Genomic DNA, 21,753 nt, shown 5'->3' on the forward strand with positions numbered 1-21,753 from the left:
GAAACCAATGTCCATATTTGATTTGGAAAACCATTTCCCAGGGTTCTCATTTCCCTCAAGCCCTTTTGGACTCTGAGAGGCCATTTTCCTATCCAGGCTAGTCTGTTTCATCTTCGTGGACCCTTTTCATCTATACCGTGCGGATGCTACTGCAATTGCCGCTTACTAGAGAATATGAAACAGAAATAGAATAGCTACTTCAGAGCCATGGCAAGTGTACCCCGGGTGGGATATGGAGAAATATTCGTGTTCTTGTGCTGTCTGTATAAATTCCAATACGTTTCTCCCTACTGGGGTTTCTCTCCAGGGAGTACCATTTATTGCTACCCTCTTCTCTTCTTTTGCTCAAGTTCTACACTCTTTTGTTTCGCGTTTTTTCTCTTTTGGAATTATCGCCTCTTCAATCATGTCGCGCGCTGTTCTATTGCTCGCATTGAGCGCTGTTGCTCGGGCACACACCGTTGCATGGGTCAAAGGCATGTACTGCTTAGGCGGTCCCGACCTCTCGACAGACAACGCGAATACAAACACAGCCGTCGCCCCTCTGTACAATCTCACTCGTGAAGATTGGTGGTTTCAACACGATCGCGCCTGCGATACAGCCCCTCCCTCGGACGGCGACATTCTGCAACTCCCAGCCGGCGGCAGCTTCACCGTGGAGCTTGCACACAACCGGGCACAGACGACCCTTTCATACGATGGGAAATACACCTCAGAATGGCCAGATGGGAACGAGCACCCCGAAGACTGGGCCGGGCCGGGAAGCCCGCCGGACTGTATCCAGGACGATGGGGCAATGCACACCAACAACCAATCCATGGCTGCTGGCACCGCGTTTGCAATTAGTTATCAGTCTGACCTGGCTGCGGTCACTATGGAGAATTTGGTTGTCTTTACGGTGTTGGAACAGTAGGTGTCTCCCTGGAGAGCTTCGCGTTAGGTCAGCCTGTGTTGCTAATGTCCGTGCGAAGCACACCGTGGAAGCGAATCGCTACCTATGAAGTGCCCAAGGATCTCCCTGAATGTCCTCCTAGTGGATGCACCTGCGCTTGGTTATGGGTATGTATACGAAGACATAGCTGGGCTGTACCGAACTTACACTAGATAGGTCCCGAACGGTTGCGGACAGCCGAATATGTAAGTTTTTATATTCTAGTCCGACCCCTCTCATTTCTAGTCTGCCCCATTGACCGGAGAACCAGGTATATGGCTGGCTACAAATGTAACGTCACTGGATCGACCTCATCGAAAAAGGTCGCTACCGCTCAAGTTGCCTCGTACTGTGAGGATGATACCAGCAAATGCGTCAAGGGAGCTAAGCAAATGATTGCTTTCAATCGTAAGTCAATTATCTCCCTAGATTTTAGAGCTAGCAATGACTTGAGGTAATAGAGCAAACCGGAAACAATGTCGAAGTCCCTAGTGGCAAGACACCGATGTACAATATGGCATGGGGGTGGGAAAATGGTATGTTTTCATCTACTATACACTCAGAGGATTACTAATTGGAGATCATTGCCAAAGGTGCGCAGAATGATATTTTTGTTTAGTCAGGGCCTTGGTACAAAGCAATATGGCCAATCAAGTAGGGTGGAATATATCGTACAAGATCGTCCGGCATGTAAGGTTCCTAATGGAGTAGCTTCTGCTGAACGCAGGGTGTACTCGGCGCTACTCGTTACTCGTTGATCAAGGCCTCTCTGGAAGCCGAGTATAGAGATTAAGTTGAGAACTACATGTATAACCTAGATTGCTGGTTTCCGCTGGCCAGTGTATCACGCGCCAGTTCAAGTTTGCCAGCACTAATTGCCTGGGCTAGTCAATGCCATGGCAGGGATATTTATCAGGTTCCTTTAAGAGAGACTGTTAGCAATCCCCTGGTAACGGGTTGAAATTGAAGACATTTGAAGTTCTTGCCCAGTATTGCGTCACCTTGGTAACTACCAGCCCGCGGAAAAACGGACCCAAGGCCGTTCTAATGAGGTTACACGAGACCGAACTCCATGGACGACCGATTGATTATAAATAGTCGAAGTAGAATAAGCTGAAAATCGGACGGATCCAGAATTTGCAATTTTAGTGAAGGATGACGGCTTACATGTTTCTGTTCTACACGACTAGCTCTTTTCGAGTTATACCATCACGTAAGTATTGCAATAAAGAACAAACGATTTATGAAGCATCATGCGTTAGTTGCGTATTAGAGGTCATAACTTTATATATATTATCTTCTGGATCAGGCACCAGGAGCCGATCCTCGCACTGGCGCCCAGTAAACCAGGGAATATCCAGAAACTCAGGTATCTGGCCCAGGCTGACCAGGAATATAATCCAAACATTCAGTCAGATAAATCCATAACTCCGTAGCCCATGAGAATAAAGGCAGCCGCCAATCCGGGGGAATCACAATCACAGTCAGTCACAATCGTGTTGGCGTCAAGCGGGAAAGCGTGGCGGGGTGCGTAATGTATATACAAGGGAGCCCAAGCCACCTTCTACCAGACATAAACGCCCGAGAAGACAAAAAACAAAAGAACAAAAAAAAAAAAAAAAAAAAAGTGCAACCTTCAGCAGCGAATTTGGCTGCCCTGCTCATGCCCGCATGTATAGATCGGCCAACGACTCAATCATCGCATCACGCTTGACAGGATGTTCGTCTTGGAAGGCATCCATAAGATGGACATTGCGCTTCAGAACAGAGGACAGCTCTGTGCTGTTATCACTGCTTGTTGAACTGCTGTTGTCGAGCAGAGATCTCAGGGTGTTCTTTAAGGTAGAGACAAGGGGCACATTTGCCGTTAGTGTGAGCTCAGACATCACTTTGGTGTAGTATGGCACCTCGGTGCCGTTCCAAACCACACTGCGGGTGATGGTGTCAAGAGCCAGGTTACCCGTTTTGAGGGCCGACGCCTGCGACGCGAGGACGGAGCCCAGATTTTTGAGGACCTTTTTCAGGTCCAAAACGCCGGTCAGAGGGTAGGTGTTATTGCCCGGTTTCAAAGTAATGTCTGTAAGCGTAGCATTTCCAATGACCAGGTCGCCACTCTTGATGTCGAGAACAAGAGTACCAATCTCAATGGTCAGCACAGAGGGGTTGGGGAGGGTGGCATTGCCGATGAGATTGGTGCCATCATCGCGCGAAGGGAAAAGCAAGGTACTGTCAGAGATGCTGAATCCGGCGAACTTGCCAAGAGCTAGAATTTGAGGTTAGCGATTTGTGATTTTGCTCTGATTCCATATTTTCAGACGTACTCTGAGATTTGATATCCTTGTCCATCGTCACATGCGACTTGAGTACTCCAAGATAGGAGTTGGTCGAACCCTTGACGGACAAGGCGGATTCGTTTTTGAACACGACATCATGGACATAGTTGGTCCAGATTGTCTCGTTTATCAGCGGCGTGTGTTGGTCTGACACACCCAAGGTTGTGTTCCCAACGATCATCATGCCGGGGAGGTCGATGGTGGCCCAGGGGTTATTGGCTCCTGTATCGCGAACAAACAGGTCCAGTGTGATTGGCTCAATGCGCACATGCAGTAACACCTTGAGATCGAGGGCGGACTGAAGCGTCAGTTTAATCGAATCCGGGCGAGGCTGCATGACTGCAGCGTTGACGAGGACCAGGCTGGACTTGTCAACGACAAGTTGAGAGATAGCAGGGATGATGACGAGGAAGCTGCGAATTGGGAATAATTAGTATCACCATGAAAGAGCTCACCGAGAGCGGGGAGTCATGCGGAAATTTCTGACCCAAATAGCAACACTTACAAGATGGGAAGGAAGATAGCAAGGAAAATCACATTGCCAATCAAGTAACAGCACCAGAAACGCTTCCAATGACGCGCGAACTTCTCCTTCCGAGTGCGATGCGTGGTGGCTAATGACAAGCCACCCGCCGACTCGACCTGCTCCAGCTTGGAGTTCTCATCGATACCTGACGCAGGCAAAGGCCCCCGATGGAGACCCAGCGAGTACTTGGCATCATCAGAACTCAGGTAGGCCGGCCGGTCGTCAATTTTCTTGCCCATGATGACGGCAGGGGGGCAGATTGAGTCTCGACACAAAAAAAGCGAGGGGAAGAAGAGAATTGACGAGGGCACGCGCCACCTATATGTAGTGGTATTCGCAACTGGAGCCCGAGGTTTAGCTCACTAGGTTTAGTAGTCGGCTGGACGAGCATGAGTTTATGGGGGTATCGGGCCTCCGGGGTACACCAGCGCCCGACCTATGGCAACACAAGCGAAATAAGGAAATCCACTTTTTGCAGTGGCTTCCTGGTGCGCTCCCCGGACAGTGCCAGTGGATCTTGGAGACCGTCACGAGTCGTGGTGATTGACCTTGTCTGCCCCCATCCTGGCTTCCCCATGAAGGGCGATCCAAGCGGGGGAGAGAATGAGTGAATGCGGTGCTAACCCGCAGTCCCAAACGGGACTGGAGTGGATCAGGGCAAGCTCGCGCGCCGGAGCACTATTCCCTAACTGGGATAAGTGGGACGCGGATCCACGAGCCCATTGCTGCAGCTGGAGAGGCGTCGGAGTGGTTCTGACAGGGTTCAGGGCCCTCTGAGTGGTTAGGATCAGCATGGAGGAGATGGCGATCTGCTGCGAACCGCGGCTTGTCGTCATGGAAAAGGGGGTTCACATGGGCCGAGTGCTTCGCTAGCCTTACAAACTATCGTCCGTGGTCCGCCATCGGGGCTTGCAGGATCCAGTCAACAGGGTCGAAGCAATCGCACCCGTTGAACTGGACAGATTGGACGAATGGCAGTGCTGATGATGGCCCGAGTGGACTTGCCGCTTTTCACTTGTTTTTCTGGGGTTTCTCGGCTGCGGGGAGATGGCGAAAATGTGGGCAAAGGTGAAAATGGAAATGTGAAGAAAAATGGAGGAGCAAAGAGTATTTTTTGGGTTTGATGACGAAGTCGTCGTTCGTGTTGTTCACATTATCGGTCTCGTGCGCAAACCTCCGAGGTTGCTGAGCGGCATTGCTGCAGTCCATGCACTGTCGTAATTATTCAGTTTAGACACAAGATAATCTAGTTGCAACTTTCTTCTTCGTCTCCTTCTCTCCCTCCTTCCCTCTTGCTCTGCCTTCTCCACCTTGAAAAACCACATCGCCTTCAACTATGTCCGCTCCACCGTCTCCTCTGGACGAGAAGCAGCTCGAGGCTTCGTCCAGCGCCAACGAATTCAATGTGGCTCCCAACGACTCCGGTCGTCTCCACGCCCTCGAACAATTGGAGATCATTCCGCAGATGCTCCGAGAGGGCATTTTGTTTGCCGGCTCTGGTGCCGCTCTCCTGCTGCAGGCTGCATTACCTGCGATCCGTGAAACCGAAGCCCCTAACCAGGGTCATAAAGCGCTGGCCACTGAGCTCATCGACGCGCTCCAAGCCCATATCAGCTACATTTCGACTCTAGTCTTTGGAACTCGCGCCGAGCGCAAGGCCTTACTGGACCTTTTGCAGCAAGGCGATGCCCCCGGGCTGGGCGGTGGCCGTAATAACCGGTTTACCCACCACCCGGAGCTGCAGCTATGGATGGCGGCCACCCTGTATGCCACCGCGACCGACTTCTACCAGCGCGTCTACGGCCGCGTCGATTATCAGACCGCCCAACGCGCCTACTCAGAGTTCACCCTCCTCATCAGCTACCTCGGCGTGCCTGCCGGTACCTGGCCGGACTCACGTCAGGCCTTCTGGACCTACTGGGACGACCAGGTCGGCAAGCTGACCGTCTCGACCGATGCCGCCCAGTTCGCCAAGGATCTGCGTGAGAGTACCGAGCTGCCCGGCTGGGTGCAGAGGATTCAGCCGTTCCTGCGTGCTGTCACCATTGAGATGCTCCCACCCAAGCTGCGGGATGCATATGGTTTGCGCTCGTCAGCCTCCACTCGCGCCCTCTATCGCACGTGGATGGGCTTCTCGGTGGCCGTCTACCCTGCCATGCCAAATAAATGGCGTTCTTTTCCGCTGAAATATTATAAGGATCGCCTGCGCGATAAGTTGAATGTGGTTTGAACCTTCCGAGGGACCGTCGGGGATTGCGGAAAATCCGGGGGGGGGGGATCGGCGACAGGATCTGGAAATAGGGGAATTGGGAGGGCCTCCACCATCCGTTCGATTTGGGACTTATTTTTCAATCTTGTTTCATGTGTATATACCCATTCTATGAGATACGCTCTGTGCCTGTGCGATGCTTGAGTACAGCTTCCAATGTGATCATGTTCAGGACTTTTTGTTTTATATTCGTGCCGTTGTGGGGGCTATAGAGTGGACAGGAGTAATTGACTAACCCCCTTTACTTCCTTTCCAACCCTGGGATTCATATGCTAGGATGGAATATGGAGAAAGCTGTAGCTGAAATATATGCATTTGAATCCAAAGAAAAACAATGTCGTAACCTCGTTTACATCGGCATTTACTACTCCTTCCATGTCTACTATAGGGAGCCCAAAACACCGCCCAACAGCTTCGACACATCCTCAACCAACTAGGTACCAAGTTAGATTTATCTAGTCTATGTCAAAAGAAACGATGGAACGGAAGAAATCACATACCGGTGTAGCATCGCCGATCAAAGTCGTTGTGTTATCGACAAACTCCTTAGTCAAAAGGGAGTGGGCATTGGTCAGGATATCCTGCAGGATATCGATGTTGCTTGAGGACAGCAGTTTGGCGGCGCCGGAGATAATGGTCTCCAGGTTGTTGATCGTGTCCGTGGACAATAAGCCTTCAATCTCGCTGAGAACAGACAACAATCCACTGGTGCTCTCAGGGGCTCGAGGCGCAACACGGTTAGGAGCAGGCTCGGGAGCCGCGAAAGCCAAGGGCGCAGTCGCCACGAGGGGGAGGAGGAACCGTTGGAAGCGCATGTTGATTCTGTGGTTTTTTTTCTCTTCTTTATTGAGGGTGATCCCAGGGGATTGATTAAAGTAGCAGACAATCAAAAGGGCTGGAAAGGAAGGAAAGAAAGCTCTAGAGATCAAGTGAAGAAGAAACAACGGAGTAGAATCACGAAAGTATCAGCACTGGAATAAGGCGATTAGCATAAGGATTTAGAGTCAATTCCATGGACGCGGAATCCTCTAATAAGCGAGAGACCCGAGCTCTGCCATCCATGCAGTACACATAGGACATCGACAAGAGACATGGGGGACTCTCCACTTTGATCGAGACCGCCGTTTTTTTCCTTCTTCTCCTCCCTCCACCACCACCTCCTCTTCCTCTCCTCTTCTCGCAACTTTCGAAAAATTCCCCGAGGCTGAATGGAGCTCTTCTCATTCTAGCCAATACACAGCTCGCACTACAACACAAGCCAGACAGGCTCCAGCCGGATTGTCATGGATCTCCGTGCGATCGAGGATCGGGTATGCCACGCCGAGGTCGATCGCGGCAAGACAGACATTCAATGGTGGTTTTCCATGTGAAGCCGTCTGTTCTATGCTGGGAGAACAAGCCTCGAACCAGCGTTATGGGCCAGAAGCCAAAAAAGAAAGTCGTCTTCGAGTGTTTCCCGGTCCAAACGACTGGTCCATTCCCAAGTGCAACACGATCCCCGCATCCCACGGCCTTACGTCTCACCCCGGAAACCTCAATAGGGCAAATGATCGGCTCTCCGGGGCGATCTGACCCCCTTTGTGGGCTAGCAGTTCCTGTTTAGCTGGGCGTTGTGTGCTTTAGCGCGGCGTCCGACTTGGTTAAAGCCCCACTTGGTTCGTGCCCGTGGTCCTTGTAACAGAGAAATGGGCTCTGCTTTTCGTGCGCCGCTGGCCGAGTCGGGATACATTCCCTTCGCTTTGGGCTCGACGGGCCTGAACTGGCTTGGACCTGTCATGCCCGATCCTTGCTGGTCCTTGCTCGTTCCTGTTGGTCCTGCCGCTGGAGAGCCCCCTTCCCCCCTCCTCTCGGACCGACCGATCCATGTGATCCACTCCCCGGAGAACTTCTTCTGTTCAGTAGCGATCGGCAGTCGTCGATGCTTCGAAGTATGCAGCGATCTCTATTTTCAAGGATTCGTGATCGCGCTCCCATTATGGCGGCCATCAAAATCATTTAGTGGAGACCACTGGGGCTATACTGCGAGGATCTTTAATATATTTTGAGGGGAAATCTCAGTCTCAGTCTCCATCCCCAGGCATGCTCGACCTTTGCGATATTGCGGGTATATGCCCCAGAACACCGAGGAACCAGCCAAAGCATGTGCGGATGGCGAAAATCGGATTGTGGAGGGGTTTGGGGGATTTTCGGGGCGAAAGACAACGCCACGGGTCGGCGCCCCTTGGAACCATCAGGAACCGAAAAATCAGCCACCAACAACACAAACGGAGGGGGAAAACACGCGATGGCTCCATGAGCAATTGTTGGATTGAGAAGTCATCGATTTCATGCAATCTTCATCACGGTCATTGCTATGAACTATCAAACATATGGACTAGCTACGCATCCGTGGGGAATGCTCATTAGCCAGTAATGGGCTAACTATCGATTCATGTACTACATGAAAAGACACTATCGTGGCCTTACACTTATCATCAACCACACAGGTCCTGGGGCTGGGCCCCTGCAGTTCCTCATTCTCCACGGTGTCCACCGGCTGCACACACCGCTGCAGGTCTGGGCCCGTGTCTGTGTTTCTGACCTGCGTCCCCGCAGGACTGCAGCACCTGGGGCTGCACGCCTGCCCACTTCAGCCCGTGGGTCGTGGGAAACCCTGCACCTGGGGGCTGCAAGATAGGTAGCAGGACCCGCCTACAATACCAAAGCTAACCCAAGTACACCCAACGCCCCGACCACTGATGCCGTCAGTACCGTTGGCTGCGATACTCCCAATCCGCTCGAGGTTGAAGTCGACCCGCTCACGGTCTTTGTTGATCCTGTTGCACTTGCACCGGCGCCGGTGCCGGTGCCGGTCCCGGTGCTGGTGCTGGTGGTCTCGTAGGCCAGTCCCGTCGTGGCCGTCAAGGCGCCGCCGGAGATTTGCGACTTTACGACAGACATATAGCTTTTCACATCGGCCGGCAGACTGCTATACCAGGCGGGAGTGGTGCCAGCGCTGAATTGGCTCGCCAGCGAGCTGCGGGAGTCTTGGTTGATGAGTTCCCAGAGCACGGTCAAGGGGACGACCGAAAGGATCTCCGAGATCAAGGACTTGGGTGGCGGGGAGATGTTGCCAAAGTTAGCCGACGCGGTGGTGTTGGGCTTGAGGTTTGCACTGGATTTTTGACCTTAGTATATGTGCATTTCCTCTAGATAAAAGATTGAAAGAGCCCAAGGAAGCAAACACAAAATGCATTTCTTACAGAGCGCTGGATATTTGAGCAAGATTGAAGCCACTTTCACTGGCTGTTGTAGTGTCATCACGCCGCCCTATGTCTGCACCCCAGGCAGTCGCCGCAAAGAAGAGTAGTATATTCGTGATTCTCATCGTCGATTCCTAAAGCAAGAAAGAATAAAGCAACGAAAGAAGACAAAAAGTACCAAATCTCCAGGTCGAGAAGAAAGGGAAACCAATCCCAATAACGGTTGCGCCCAGGCCCTGGAAGAGTATATCAAATTTATCAAATGCTTGACCCCCTCTTGGCCGCCGATCCGGTCTTCCTCGGCAACCTGCGCCATTCTTCTCCGCTTGTACCAGTCTGATGCATAGAAACCGACACGCAGTGAAAGTAACGGATCTCGGGAACATCCAAGGATTTGGTAAAACCTGCTTAGTGCTGTCCAGCTCATGCCCCGGGTCTAGGCATTCTCCCTTCAACCTCGGATCCAGTAGGCAAAATTCAGTTTCTGCATCCCAGGCGGGGGAGGATCAAATGCATATTCACGCTAGCAACGGTGTCTCGGAGAATTTACGCTCGATCTATAGTGATCGATACTTACTAGGTTTGAATTTTAACCGTAAGCTTTTATTGAATCAAGGAGATCTGCTGTTGATCAAGATTTTGGTTTTTGAATTGTGGATTTTGAATATGAATTTGATGAATACCTATGGGCTTGGTAGTGAGAAATCTAATTTTCACTGGATGCTCAAGAGAGACCATTTTCCCGATTTTCAAGAATGATTGAAGTGTACAAAACATGATATTCCCAAGAAATACACTGACTTGTGATCAAGAGTATGTGCATCCTATACTACTTCACCTTGGTTTCAGCGGTTATCATTTTCAAGACAGTAAGAAAAAGAACTCTCCTAATTTCTTCAAAACAAGTCTTTCTTCAATCTAAACTTATCGTATTACGGGAGAGTATACGCTTGCAGTCTAATAACACAAAAGGATATAAGAAAGTTGGTCAGGCATAGGACAATTGTCATTAAGATCAAACTCTAAATGAATTCGTGGAGCATATCTTGAATGACTTTCTTATTGAGAAAATAGTAGCGTGACAGCAGCTGTTAGAGACTCAGCCATCCTTTTCGTATCATGACCATCATGGAATTTTACTCATGGAAAATGAAAAGTGCAGAAAAGCTGGCTGCCATTCATTGATGTGGCCCGCCGTGCTCAAGCATATCCGTTCACTTCTCCAGGTGACTAGATAGAAACACTTAGTGAAAAATATGTGCAAGCCCCATTTTTTTCATGATGTAACCCTTTTCAGAGTTAGTTCCTGGGTTTTTTTTACTACAAGGCAGATAGATGGTGTCTAGTTGTTGGCTTAACATGACGGGCATGGAAAGACCACAAATCACTCTTCTACTCCGATATTCAAGTACAAAATATAAAACAATTTCAAAATTCAAGTCAAATCAAATTGGATATCATAAATCAGTCCGTCATAAGTAAAAGTCGTTAAAAAAGGCAACGGCTGAGAAACTCGAAGCCCACTAGATCCCGTGAAAAAGAGGTGAACACTCGGGCGCTCTCAAACACATCTCACAGACCCTGTCTCTTGGACATATCAGCCTCTGCACCACGCTGGCGCACCTTGCCCTCGTCATGCATATCCTGGAAGCGCCGCTCCTCCTCGCGGTCGCCGCTGATGGCAGCCGCGACGCCGCCGATGGTGCCCTGCGCGCGGTTCTGGATGCCCTCGCCCCAGTCCTTCAGCTGGCCCTTGGCCTCCTGCTCCTTGCCAGCAGCGTTCTGTTCGACGCCTGCGCGGCGCAGGTTCTCGTTGCCGATGGCATTGCCAATAGCTTCCTTGGCTGAACCCATGGTCTGGTCCCAGGAGCCGGTGGAGCGGTTGGAGTTGTCCTTTGCGGTGGCGCCAGTGTTGGGGTCCGCAGAGATGGGGCCTAGCTTGCCTACGGTGTGGGAGGCTTCATGCTGGTCTTGGGCTTCTTTTTGGGCGGCTTCGCCCTGGGTCTGAGAGCTTGTTAGTCATTTGGTTTGTTGACGGTTGGCGGTTTAGGGAGAGGGAGAGATGTTGGGGTTGATTTTGGCGATGGCTTACCTGGGTCGAGGAGTCGCCGGTCACGGCACCAAAGGCACGCTGGGCCATGCCAGTGGCTTGGTTGACGTAGGAGCCGAGGGTGGAAGAGTTTCCGTCAGACATGTTGGATGGTGTTCTTGGAAGTTTGAAGTAGTGAAGAGTTGTAGATGGAAATTTTCAAGGGTGGAAGTTGCAGATTTCAAGATGGTGATTTGGTTGTTGTTTGATGAATTGTAAACACTTGGAAACCGTGGTGTCCTGACTGTTTATATAATTTGTATATACATGTCTCTGGCAAGTTCGCGCGATCGATGACATCATGTTCTGATGTCACATCACGTGGTTGGCGTTCGGTATACCAAGCTTCACACTATTCGTGCGTCATTCAGGAGAATGAAACGGGGCTGGAAACTTCTACAGGCTACGATGTGGAGCCAGGCACAGGTGGTACGGCCGTCTCATGCGAAGATGTTGGATTGTGACTCGATGTTAGAAGGATGATGGAACTGAATGATGAAATTGGACCTCCACACCTTCACGGTAGTACTGGTACTGGTATAAAATACTAATGATTCCATGCTAAGATTTTGCCCCGACACCTGACACCCAATAATTTACTCAATAAATGTAGATCATTATGCGATAATGCAAACGCTGATAAAGATAGAAACATCACACATCTGCCACTACGTCAAGCCGCTTACCAGTGGCAGATGCCGCCCTCACTGTCGTCTGCTGTCCATGTCCCGCAAAGACCAACAACCTCCAAGTGACCATCGGGCTGCTCGCCGACTTTACTCAACGCCGCGAATCCAGCATCCGCGGGGCCGTTGCTGAGCAGTCGTCGCGCCCATGCATCAATGGCGGGCTCGCCCGTTTCATCTCGGGCCTGCTTCAGAAATGGAATGAGGGCCGTGCCGCCGGTACCACGGAGTTTCTTGTTATCGGACGGAACAGCAGTCGCGAGGTTGGTTGTGGCGGGTTGTTGGCCTGAGCCAGCAGACTGTGAGGCCCGCCGAGCGCCACGAGACTGGATAATGATATACCGAGAGACGATCTGGATGTGTTTGTCACGCATGGCACGTAGCATCGACAGACAGGCATCGTAGGCAAGACACAGTGCCGCGTCTCCGCGCCGAGCCTCGACAAAGGGGCGGATGTTTGAAATAGAATCGATATCCTCGAGGAATCGTCGGTGAGAGCCAGGCATGTAGGCGCGCATCTCATGAATGAACCCATGTCGTGACTTGGGACCGTCCTCTGTGGCAGGGGAGGCAGCCTGGTCTTTGCGCGTGACGCCGGTTGGTCGGTGCTCAACGCCTAGGACGATGTCGAAGAATTGGATCAACGAGCTCTGGGCATTACTGCCCCCGCCGTACTGGCGGTACTCGGTAGTGTTGTGGCCATCATCGTATAAGAGGCCCTTGGGTAGTCCGGCATCGGCCATATTTTTGCTCCCTGCCAGGTAGGGGCGAATTCGATTGTAGAAGACGTAGGGGTCACAGTTGTCATACATACGCTGCAGGAGTGCCGTGACATCGTCTAGGATTTCGGCCAGCCGCTGAAGGCACTCGGTGACGACTCGGGCTTTGCCTACACGCGCGGCGGTGATTGCCTGCAGCATGAGGGGAAGTGAGGGGGCCCCGCGGGCCTCGATGGCCACGGAGACCAGATAGAACCATTGCTCATCCAGTGAGCCTGTGAAGGTCTGCAGACATGCCAGGTTGTCTAGGTCGTCGGCCGGCTCGTCTGGGAAGATTGGTTTATAGTTCCAGAGACATACTCCGGCGTAGGTTGCTACCGGGGGGACTTCCAGCCGGTCACAGACCTTGAATAAGGGCACCGTTAACTGTGGAGGGATTCGCTGAGGAGGGGATGGTCAGTCTATATGCATTGTCGCTCGCAGTCTCGTGCCGAAGGGGCCAGCTTCACATACCTCGGCTGGGCGATCACCACCCCAGACATAGCCATGCAGCATGAACACCAATACGACGTAAGCCCGACGCCACTCGGCATCTGTCTGCAGGTGATCTGTCGATAGGATCGGTAGATGATCAATGATTCCTCGAATCCGTTTACTCAACAAAAGAGGCTGCAAATTCGCAGTAATTGCCTCCCATTTGGCATAGTATTGGTCCGGCAGTGATTCCAGTGGCGGCTCGGGGGAGAGAAAACCATGCTCTGGAGAGATGCCATAGTCTGCCAGAGAAGGGACCGGTGGTAACATATTGGCGATCAGATAACGAGGGAAGAGAGAAAAGAGACCAAGAAACAAGAGACGACAAGACAGGGTAAGGCCGCACGTGTGCTCTTTCAGGGCCGTTGTACCACAGCAGGAGGCGTCTCGTCCATCCGGATCTCAGTCCCGTAGATCCCCGGGTGCCGGGGGTTCGAGAGATTTAGGCAGGACTAGGCACGTCTGTCCGGGTGTTACGGAGGCAGTCGCGGTCGAGAAACAGTGGGCAGACGCTGTGTCCAGGGCCAGAGCAGGTGGTCTCGTGAAATACCAGGTACAAGGGTCGGGAGGGGGGAGGATGGGAGGGACAGATTGAGTGGCGTTCCAGAAGACCCCGTTTGGCTCTCCGAAAGGTTAATGATTAATGGTTGACCGGCTGTGAACGGGAGCGGCACCAGAGGGAAAGGGAGCGGTAGACTTTCAGTCGGACAATGTCCCCGATCTCAAGAGGAAATGGCAATGGTTTTAAAAGGTCAAGCAAGAGAGGTTCTCATTGACTACGGGAATGCGGAGGAGTGCGGCTTTGGGTCTGCACAGAGTTTTCCCCTTCTGGACCGGCGGGATAATTGCCCGCAAGAGCACGTAATAAGCCATCGTGAGGAGGCATTTCTAAGCACGGAGGAAACCCGGTCAAACCAGATCCGACCAGCGCCCTGAACTCGTGTCTGGAGCGTGGATTTGCCTGGGTTTCGGGCTGATCATGGGCTGATCCTAGGTCCTGGGCCCGTCCGGGTCCGATATAGGATGGGGGGGGGTGTTGGATCTTTAGAGGGCCCCAGGTCAAGTTTCCCAGGCGGAAAACAAGAAGGACCCAGGGAGCACACGAGAGCATCTAGGTTCATTTTAAAGGAGTTTATATCGGCCGGGCGGATTCCCAGGGAACGGGCCCCGGCTAAGCCTGCAGGCGGCGGGTGACCAAATTAGATTGGGTGACGGCGAGATGGGGTCCTCCGCTAAGCCCGCTAGGTTGAGTGCTAGAGAATGAACCGGAGGCCCGGTGATCGCAGGCCAGCGTGGGCGACCGAGTGCGTTCTCCGATGGCCGGTCGCTAAGCGAGTCCTTAGCTCGTTCGCCTTCACCTACGCTACCCCAAAAGGTCCGCGGTGAGTCGGACGGAGGCCGATCCTGGGGTTTCCAGTGCCAACGTCCAACGATGACTAACGATGAACGTCTATACTCTCTATACCTCTCGATCTCAGGGCAGCTCATACAAGGATTGCTTCTGTAACTAGTATGTCGTATTTTCTACCCCGTGAATATGAGATATACTATCTGAGTGGGTAACTACCGGGCCTGGCTTAGCCTTGCCTCTTTCATTCCGCCCGCTAAATATCTTGTTTATGCGAGCCAGGTGGATGCATAAAACCCGAACTTCCCGGATGTCTGGCAACTGCTGGCTGTTCGGTTTCTTTCTTCGTAGCTCCCTGCCCGTTTGGTTGGTGCGTTACCGAGGGCGTAGACCGGGGAAGACCGGAGGACCTCTCTGAGCAGATTGATTCCGTGGCGGATGTATCACTCCCCTTGATACATTCCTCATGAGACCTCCATCAAAGACAAAGGCTATATTCCTAGATACCTGATGCTCGGTCTGTGGCCAGGGATCAGAATCAAGGACCGAGATGGAGGTACAAAAAGAATAAGAAAAAAAGAAGACAGTCGTCAGCACACGGGTTCGAACCGTGGAACACGAATGTATTAGATCCCTGAAGAAGATTCACTGGGAAATGGTCAGTCGAGGGGTAATGGGAACAGTCCAGAAAGGGTACTAACAGTCTAACCCCTTAACCACTCGGGCATACTGACATCACTATACTTTGTCGCGCGATTTAACGGCTCCTGGTGGTATGACTAGGTGCTGGATTGGGTAGTACTGTACATCGCAAACGCCGCTGTGGACCAGGATGCTTGCTACTGTTCGCCGAATGGCTCGACTTCATAATGGCCGGAATCACTAACACTCAGTCGATGCTAATATTTTACTCCTTTCTTCAATGGTAACCGAAGAAACTAAAATTCAACGCCAAAGGGAGGGAAAATGTGATTCATATGGAACGCATGGGATGTTAAAGGGGTGATTTACTAAAAAAGATGATCGGAGTATTTGCATTCTGTACAAGAGAGTTGGTGTTACATCAATAAATTCAACGCCATTCCCGGGGAGAATTGTTTTTTGGTATTCTCAAGCGAAGGTATTAATGCCAGGTCGGGAATAATGCAGACGAAGGAAACAGAGCGAGACAGGCGAGCCTAGTGCTGGCTCCACTCGATCGTGTTGAGGTCGATACCCTCCTGCACCAACTCCCAGAGCGGGCTCAGCTCACGCAGGAAGTGCACCCGTTCCTGAACGGCCTTGAGCACGTAGTCAATCTCGGCATCCGAGGTGAATCGGCCGATGCCGAAACGAATACTGCTGTGGGCGCTCTCGTCGCTGCTGCCTAAGGCACGCAGAACGTAGGAAGGCTCCAGGGAGGCAGAGGTGCAGGCACTGCCAGAGGACAGGGCAATATCCTTCAGTGCCATCAGGAGGGACTCGCCCTCAACGTAAGCGAACGAAATGTTCACGCAACCGGGGTAGTGGTGGTCGGGGTCACCGTTCAGGGTGGTGTGCTCCATGGCCAAGAGGCCATCAGTCAGGCGCTTTGAAAGCCGGTCGATGTGCTTGCGGTCATACTAAAGATGGCAAAGAAAGTCAGTAGGTGTCTTCGGCTGGAAGCTGCAAGATAATCCATGCGTCACGGAGTTAAGTAGACGGCTATTTCTCATTACCCCTGCAGATATCGATGTCATGGGCCTTGGGCATCATTTCCTCTCAGGAATGAAGCTACCGCTCAAGGTCGATCTTTCGATTTTACGCAGTGTATAATCATGAAGGAAATTGCTTAAGAAGGGGGAAGGGATGCTTACCGCCATATCCTGGGCGGCGAGGCGGCACGCCTCACCAAATCCGACAATCAGATGCGGGGCCAGGGTTCCACTGCGCAGACCACGCTCCTGGCCACCGCCAGAGATAATGGGCTCCAGGCGGACACGAGGACGACGGCGCACATAGCAGGCGCCGATACCCTTGGGGCCATAGAGCTTGTGGCTGGAGATTGACATCAGGTCGATGTTCAGCTTGTTGACATCCAGAGGAATCTTTCCAACTGCCTGAGCACCGTCGGTATGGAAGAAGACCTTCTTGGATCGACAGAGCTTGCCAATCTTCTCCATGGGCTGGATCACACCAATCTCATTGTTCACGGCCATGATACTGACAATGGCAGTCTCCGGGCGCATGGCAGCCTCGAGATCCTCCATGCGAATCAGACCGTTGCTTTGGACGGGAAGGTAGGTCACCTCAAAGCCCTCGTCCTGCAAATGACGGCAGCTGTCAAGGACACACTTGTGTTCGGTCTGGGTTGTGATGATGTGCTTCTTCTTGCCTGAGCGTCCAAAGAAACGTGCCACGCCCTTCAGACTCATATTGTTGCTCTCGGTTGCACCGCTTGTGAAGATAATCTCCTTAGGGTCGGCACCAATCAATTTAGCGAGATGTTCACGGGCTTCCTCGACGGCCTTCTCCGACTCCCAACCGTAGGCGTGCGTGCGCGAGTGTGGGTTACCGTAGATACCGGTCAGATACGGAAGCATGGCGTCCAAAACACGAGGGTCGAGCGGGGTGGTGGCCTGCATATCGAGGTAGATCGGTCGGGTTCCCTGGTCCATTACGGTGGCTTGCTTCAGGATACCAGCGGACGGGCTCATCGCAGCGTCCGCGGAGGTAGTCGTACCGGGCAGCTTCACATTCTGGGGAGCGACACCGGCCTGCTTCATGAAGGATTTCTGCTCTTCCTTGATGGCGGTTTCCACGTTGACCTGCGCATGGCCGGCCTTCGTTTCGGTGACATAAGATCGGGCAGGGCGCACGCCAGTGGCAAGGGCTCGGTGGGGGGCAGTCCAGGTACCGTAGGCGGACAAACGCCGAGAGCAGGCACGGGAGGCCTGTCTCCAAGCAGCAGGAGTAGCAGCAGGCATCATGAGATAGGAAGATGCAATGAACTGCTGATGGGGAGGGATGGAAGGAGGAGAAAGCCAGTCGCGGGCGGTGACATTTTCCGATAAACTCGGGAATTTCCCGTTTGAGGTCATTCGGAGTCCGATTTCTCCGGCGGTCAGCCTAAGGCCGAAATCTGGGGGGGGGGGGATCCCGTGATTTTTTGATTCTCAGTCACGAAATATAAGGGGAACTGCTTTTCTCACTCGACAGTCGATCGCCAATCCTAGACTCTATTCAAACCGTTTGTCCGATATATGATTGCTGCCTCGTCTTTGCATTATAATTACGCTAAATTTTCTAGCTGTTGCATCTGGGTTTGCCAACAGCGATAAACCAACAATGATCGCAGGTTCCGCAGAAGTGGACCTATACGACCCAGAATTATTAATGCTGTTGGAAGTTACTTTGGTAGCTGAATAACTAAATAAATATAACTGAAATTTCCAACAAGTTTGCAATAAATCCTCCGTTTGACCTTCTGAATCAGGTACCAGGCCGAAGCCCCCGGGGTCACTTCGGGCACTCATTCGGTAGGGCTGGAGTATCCGGTATGCTCCTCGGGTGATTGACTGATGGCCCACCGGAGCAACCCTCCGGGAATCCTGGTGCCTACCCAAAAAGTAAGATGTAAGACTGTGGCTATGCGCCACGATGGGGCGAATGCACCGTCGACGTAGTAGAAAAAGGAATAAGGCAGCGGATGAACCATCGTGACGATCGGGTACAGCCACAGCCCTGGTCGCATCGTGTGGGCGAGTCTTATGTCATAGTTGAAGCGAGGAAACTTGGGAACGGAAAGCCCGAACACCCCGCCTTGGCACTTCCTCCTCTTCAGCACCTCTCTCTCTTTCACAATCCTCTGGATTCAGCGTCGAGATGAGTTTCAAGGGCTTTCAGAAGAGCATCGTGCGCGCCCCGCAGCAGTTTAAGGTCAAATTCAACATTGGCGAGCACACCAAAGATGCCGTCTATAGTGATGCCGAACGCCGCTTCCAGGAGCTCGAGAAGGAGACCAAGAAGCTGCACGACGAGTCCAAGAAATACTTCGATGCTATTAACGGTACGTACTGTCCACAGCGAAAGCTCCCATGGCTGGGGAGGTTCCCACGGTCTCGGTAGGCCCACGAGAGAGGAAAAATTGCTGACCACGGCCTCCAGGCATGTTGAACCACCAGATTGAATTCTCCAAAGCCATCGCCGAACTCTACAAACCCATTTCCGGCCGTGCCTCTGATCCCAACTCCTACCAATTCGAAGGAAACCCCGAGGGCATCCAGGCCTGTGAGGACTACGAAGTAATTGTGCGGGAGCTGCAGGAGGCCTTGGCACCAGAGCTGGATATGATCGAAAGCCGTGTGATTAGCCCTGCCGATCAGCTGCTGGAGGTCATCAAGGTGATTCGCAAGGTTGCTGTCAAACGCGACCACAAGAAGTTGGATTACGACCGTCATCGTGCCTCCCTGAAGAAGTTGCAGGACAAGAAGGACAAATCCCTCAAAGACGAGAAGGCCCTCTACAAGGCTGAGAATGATGTCGAGCAAGCCACCCAGGAGTTTAACTACTACAACGATCTCTTGAAGGAGGAGTTGCCCAAGCTATTTACCCTGGAGGCCGAGTTCATTCGCCCGCTGTTCCAGTCCTTCTACTATATGCAACTCAATGTCTTCTACACTCTACACGAAAAGATGCAAGGCATGAATATCAGTTATTTTAACTTGGCCCTCGACGTCGAAGAGGCCTTTGAACAGAAACGAGGCGACGTAAAAGAGCGTGCCGAGGAGCTAGTCATTGTTCACTTCAAGACAAAAGGGCTGGGTCGCAGCAACTCCAAGCTGGGCAAGTTATCGGACAGCAAGAGCCCTGTCGGTCGTGGACGGGCCACCTCAACCGCTGATGAGAACCCACCTCCCCCTTATTCCAGTGCTGGTATCAGTCCAAGCCCAACCGGAAGCCTCTCTGCCGCCGCCAAGAGCAAACCGGCTCCCCCTCCCCCCACGGGCCAAACCCGCCCATCTCAGCAAGCAAGTCGAAATGGTCACCGCTCTTTATGACTATGAGGCACAGGCTCATGGTGACCTCGGATTCTCTGCTGGTGATCGAATTGAAATCATTCACCGAACTGACAACCAGAATGAGTGGTGGACTGGGCGGGTCGATGGCCGAGAAGGCCAATTTCCTGGTAAGAGAGAATCATTCTATCTCTTTCAAACGTCTCCATACCTTTCACTAACGATTTGTGTTTTCTTACTTTTTAGCCAACTACGTGCAGCTAACTTAGTATGGGGGGTCATCGAATCCTGATGACTACCTGTTTTCATGTCCTTTTCACTTTTTTTTCTGCTCTGGCGCATCTTGGTTCTATCACATAGAGCGTTCCGTGTGTAAATATTTTCTTGTTCTTTAATTTTCTTCTACTAGCTCAGCCCTATGGAAATGGTAACATCGAGCCGATGCTACCTTGGACCCGGCGATCATGCTGGGGGTGAGACCACTCCAATCCGACAATAATAACATAGCTTTGTCCTAACCGGCCGGCGCTGTTTTGCATCAACTTTTTCTGTTAGTCATGTCCAATCTCATTAAACTTACAAACGCTCGCCTCGCAATCGGTGACAACCTTGTTCCTGGAGCCTTATGGGTTGATCCTGTTTTAGGGGTCTTCGTCTCCCCGCCAAACAACCCCGCTCCATCGATGTCAACTATTGATCTCCAGAACCGCATCGTGGCACCAGGGTTCTTGGATCTGCAGATAAATGGAGCCTATGGTTTTGATTTCTCAGAAGATACCACCGCTTACAATGCTGGCGAGTCTTATGACGAGCGGCTTCGTGAAGTCCGGCGGAAGCTGATCGCCACGGGGACGACGAGCTTCTTGCCTACAATGACAAGTCAGCTTCCAGACCGATATCACCAGGTGAGTGCTGCATGCTCAACCAAAGGCAGATGCAGTTTCCATGCTCTAATGATAATCTCAGAACTTGCCGTTCCTTGGACCTTCGAGGTCTCGCGATCCTTTCGACGGTACTGAATCGCTCGGTGCGCATTGTGAAGGCCCTTTTTTTGCCAATAACCGCATGGGTGTTCATCTACCAGACGCCATACTTGCGACTGGATCTACCAGCGAGCCAGAGAAAGTTTTTGAGACGTACGGAGCCGTCAACCTTATCAAGTTAGAAGGCATTTCATCCAAGAAACAATGTGGCTCGATTCCATCACATGTCCGAATGATCACCCTCGCCCCCGAAAGACCAGGTGCCCTGGATACGATCAGAAAGCTCAGCACCCAAGGAATCACCATGAGCATTGGCCATATGGCAGCCAGCTACGCGCAAAGTCAAAGCGGGATTGATGCGGGAGCGACCATGATTACCCATCTGTATAATCAGATGAACGGACACCATCACCGGGAACCTGGGCCATTGGGCTTATTAAGTGGAGTATTAGATATCAACCCGAGGAACGAAACAAAGATATTGGATGTGGACTGTACGACAGGGTCGAATAGCCGCCCCTATTTCGGAATCATTGCTGATGGGAGTCACGTTCACCCGGCCAGTGTGCGGCTAGCACATTCCATGCATCCGGACGGCCTTGTTCTTGTAACCGATGCTTTGCTTCTTCTGGGAGGAGAAGACGGGACTATTGATTGGCTAACTCGGCGCCTCACAAAGAAGGGAGTATCGGTGAAGCTCGAAGGCACAGACATCATTGCAGGAAGGTTAGTCGCTTTGCTGCTCTCTGGTTCTTGTGTAATTTGGATTCTCATAATCGCCATTCTAGCTGTGTGACTTTATTGCAGTGCCTTAATAATTTCCGTCGATGGACAGGTGTTTCTATCCCTGTTGCTCTTCAAGCGATCACTTCGCGCCCGGCTGCGGTTCTCGGGCTGGAGAGCGTTAAAGGAACATTACAAGAGGGCGCCGATGCTGACTTTGTGGTCTTGGATGAGAAAAATGTGTCGGGGCAGTCGACAACGGAGATAGCAGTAGATCAAGTATGGAAATTTGGGGTGAAGGTAATTGACTCAAGCAGTGATAAGACAGGTTGAAACGATCAAACACGCAAAAAGGGTTTGTTGGCCGAAAATGTAGTGCACAAAACGAAGACCA

The 21,753-nt window shown here is 51.9% G+C and overlaps 11 protein-coding genes across 11 annotated transcripts; 5 read left to right on the forward strand and 6 right to left on the reverse strand.

Annotated features, from left to right (window-relative positions):
- Positions 1-406: 406 nt before the first annotated feature.
- Positions 407-1,505, forward strand: N7462_002158 (lignocellulolytic auxiliary activity family 14 protein; the record flags this gene model as incomplete). Its single annotated transcript, XM_057073884.1, has 5 exons — positions 407-909; positions 972-1,059; positions 1,109-1,137; positions 1,203-1,339; positions 1,393-1,505. The coding sequence occupies 5 exons, from the start codon at positions 407-409 to the stop codon at positions 1,503-1,505; spliced, it is 870 nt and encodes a 289-aa protein (XP_056937525.1).
- Positions 1,506-2,592: 1,087 nt separating this feature from the next.
- Positions 2,593-4,029, reverse strand: N7462_002159 (DUF3712 domain-containing protein; the record flags this gene model as incomplete). The annotated part of the gene is made up of 3 exons (XM_057073885.1): positions 2,593-3,194; positions 3,253-3,677; positions 3,770-4,029. The coding sequence occupies 3 exons, from the start codon at positions 4,027-4,029 to the stop codon at positions 2,593-2,595; spliced, it is 1,287 nt and encodes a 428-aa protein (XP_056937526.1).
- A 1,097-nt stretch (positions 4,030-5,126) lies between these two features.
- On the forward strand, positions 5,127-6,020 carry N7462_002160 (oxygenase MpaB family protein; the record flags this gene model as incomplete). The annotated part of the gene is made up of 1 exon (XM_057073886.1): positions 5,127-6,020. The coding sequence occupies one exon, from the start codon at positions 5,127-5,129 to the stop codon at positions 6,018-6,020; it is 894 nt and encodes a 297-aa protein (XP_056937527.1).
- A 421-nt stretch (positions 6,021-6,441) lies between these two features.
- N7462_002161 (uncharacterized protein) lies at positions 6,442-6,874 on the reverse strand (the record flags this gene model as incomplete). The annotated part of the gene is made up of 2 exons (XM_057073887.1): positions 6,442-6,492; positions 6,560-6,874. 2 exons carry the CDS (start codon positions 6,872-6,874, stop codon positions 6,442-6,444), a joined length of 366 nt encoding a protein of 121 aa, XP_056937528.1.
- A 1,876-nt stretch (positions 6,875-8,750) lies between these two features.
- N7462_002162 (uncharacterized protein) lies at positions 8,751-9,426 on the reverse strand (the record flags this gene model as incomplete). The annotated part of the gene is made up of 2 exons (XM_057073888.1): positions 8,751-9,213; positions 9,302-9,426. 2 exons carry the CDS (start codon positions 9,424-9,426, stop codon positions 8,751-8,753), a joined length of 588 nt encoding a protein of 195 aa, XP_056937529.1.
- Positions 9,427-10,873: 1,447 nt separating this feature from the next.
- Positions 10,874-11,495, reverse strand: N7462_002163 (uncharacterized protein; the record flags this gene model as incomplete). The annotated part of the gene is made up of 2 exons (XM_057073889.1): positions 10,874-11,305; positions 11,394-11,495. The coding sequence occupies 2 exons, from the start codon at positions 11,493-11,495 to the stop codon at positions 10,874-10,876; spliced, it is 534 nt and encodes a 177-aa protein (XP_056937530.1).
- A 577-nt stretch (positions 11,496-12,072) lies between these two features.
- Positions 12,073-13,599, reverse strand: N7462_002164 (indoleamine 2,3-dioxygenase; the record flags this gene model as incomplete). Its single annotated transcript, XM_057073890.1, has 2 exons — positions 12,073-13,236; positions 13,309-13,599. 2 exons carry the CDS (start codon positions 13,597-13,599, stop codon positions 12,073-12,075), a joined length of 1,455 nt encoding a protein of 484 aa, XP_056937531.1.
- Positions 13,600-15,855: 2,256 nt separating this feature from the next.
- On the reverse strand, positions 15,856-17,736 carry N7462_002165 (IscS subfamily cysteine desulfurase; the record flags this gene model as incomplete). Its single annotated transcript, XM_057073891.1, has 2 exons — positions 15,856-16,278; positions 16,513-17,736. The coding sequence occupies 2 exons, from the start codon at positions 17,734-17,736 to the stop codon at positions 15,856-15,858; spliced, it is 1,647 nt and encodes a 548-aa protein (XP_056937532.1).
- Positions 17,737-18,520: 784 nt separating this feature from the next.
- N7462_002166 (amphiphysin) lies at positions 18,521-19,695 on the forward strand (the record flags this gene model as incomplete). The annotated part of the gene is made up of 2 exons (XM_057073892.1): positions 18,521-18,704; positions 18,803-19,695. The coding sequence occupies 2 exons, from the start codon at positions 18,521-18,523 to the stop codon at positions 19,693-19,695; spliced, it is 1,077 nt and encodes a 358-aa protein (XP_056937533.1).
- Positions 19,696-19,697: 2 nt separating this feature from the next.
- On the forward strand, positions 19,698-20,152 carry N7462_002167 (uncharacterized protein; the record flags this gene model as incomplete). Its single annotated transcript, XM_057073893.1, has 2 exons — positions 19,698-19,823; positions 20,063-20,152. 2 exons carry the CDS (start codon positions 19,698-19,700, stop codon positions 20,150-20,152), a joined length of 216 nt encoding a protein of 71 aa, XP_056937534.1.
- Positions 20,153-20,210: 58 nt separating this feature from the next.
- N7462_002168 (carbohydrate esterase family 9 protein) lies at positions 20,211-21,692 on the forward strand (the record flags this gene model as incomplete). The annotated part of the gene is made up of 3 exons (XM_057073894.1): positions 20,211-20,558; positions 20,620-21,393; positions 21,444-21,692. The coding sequence occupies 3 exons, from the start codon at positions 20,211-20,213 to the stop codon at positions 21,690-21,692; spliced, it is 1,371 nt and encodes a 456-aa protein (XP_056937535.1).
- Positions 21,693-21,753: the final 61 nt, after the last annotated feature.

The sequence above is a fragment of the Penicillium macrosclerotiorum genome, assembly GCF_028827735.1.
Source record: "Penicillium macrosclerotiorum strain IBT 26536 chromosome Unknown utg000002l_segment0_segment0, whole genome shotgun sequence".
NCBI lineage: Eukaryota > Fungi > Ascomycota > Eurotiomycetes > Eurotiales > Aspergillaceae > Penicillium > Penicillium macrosclerotiorum.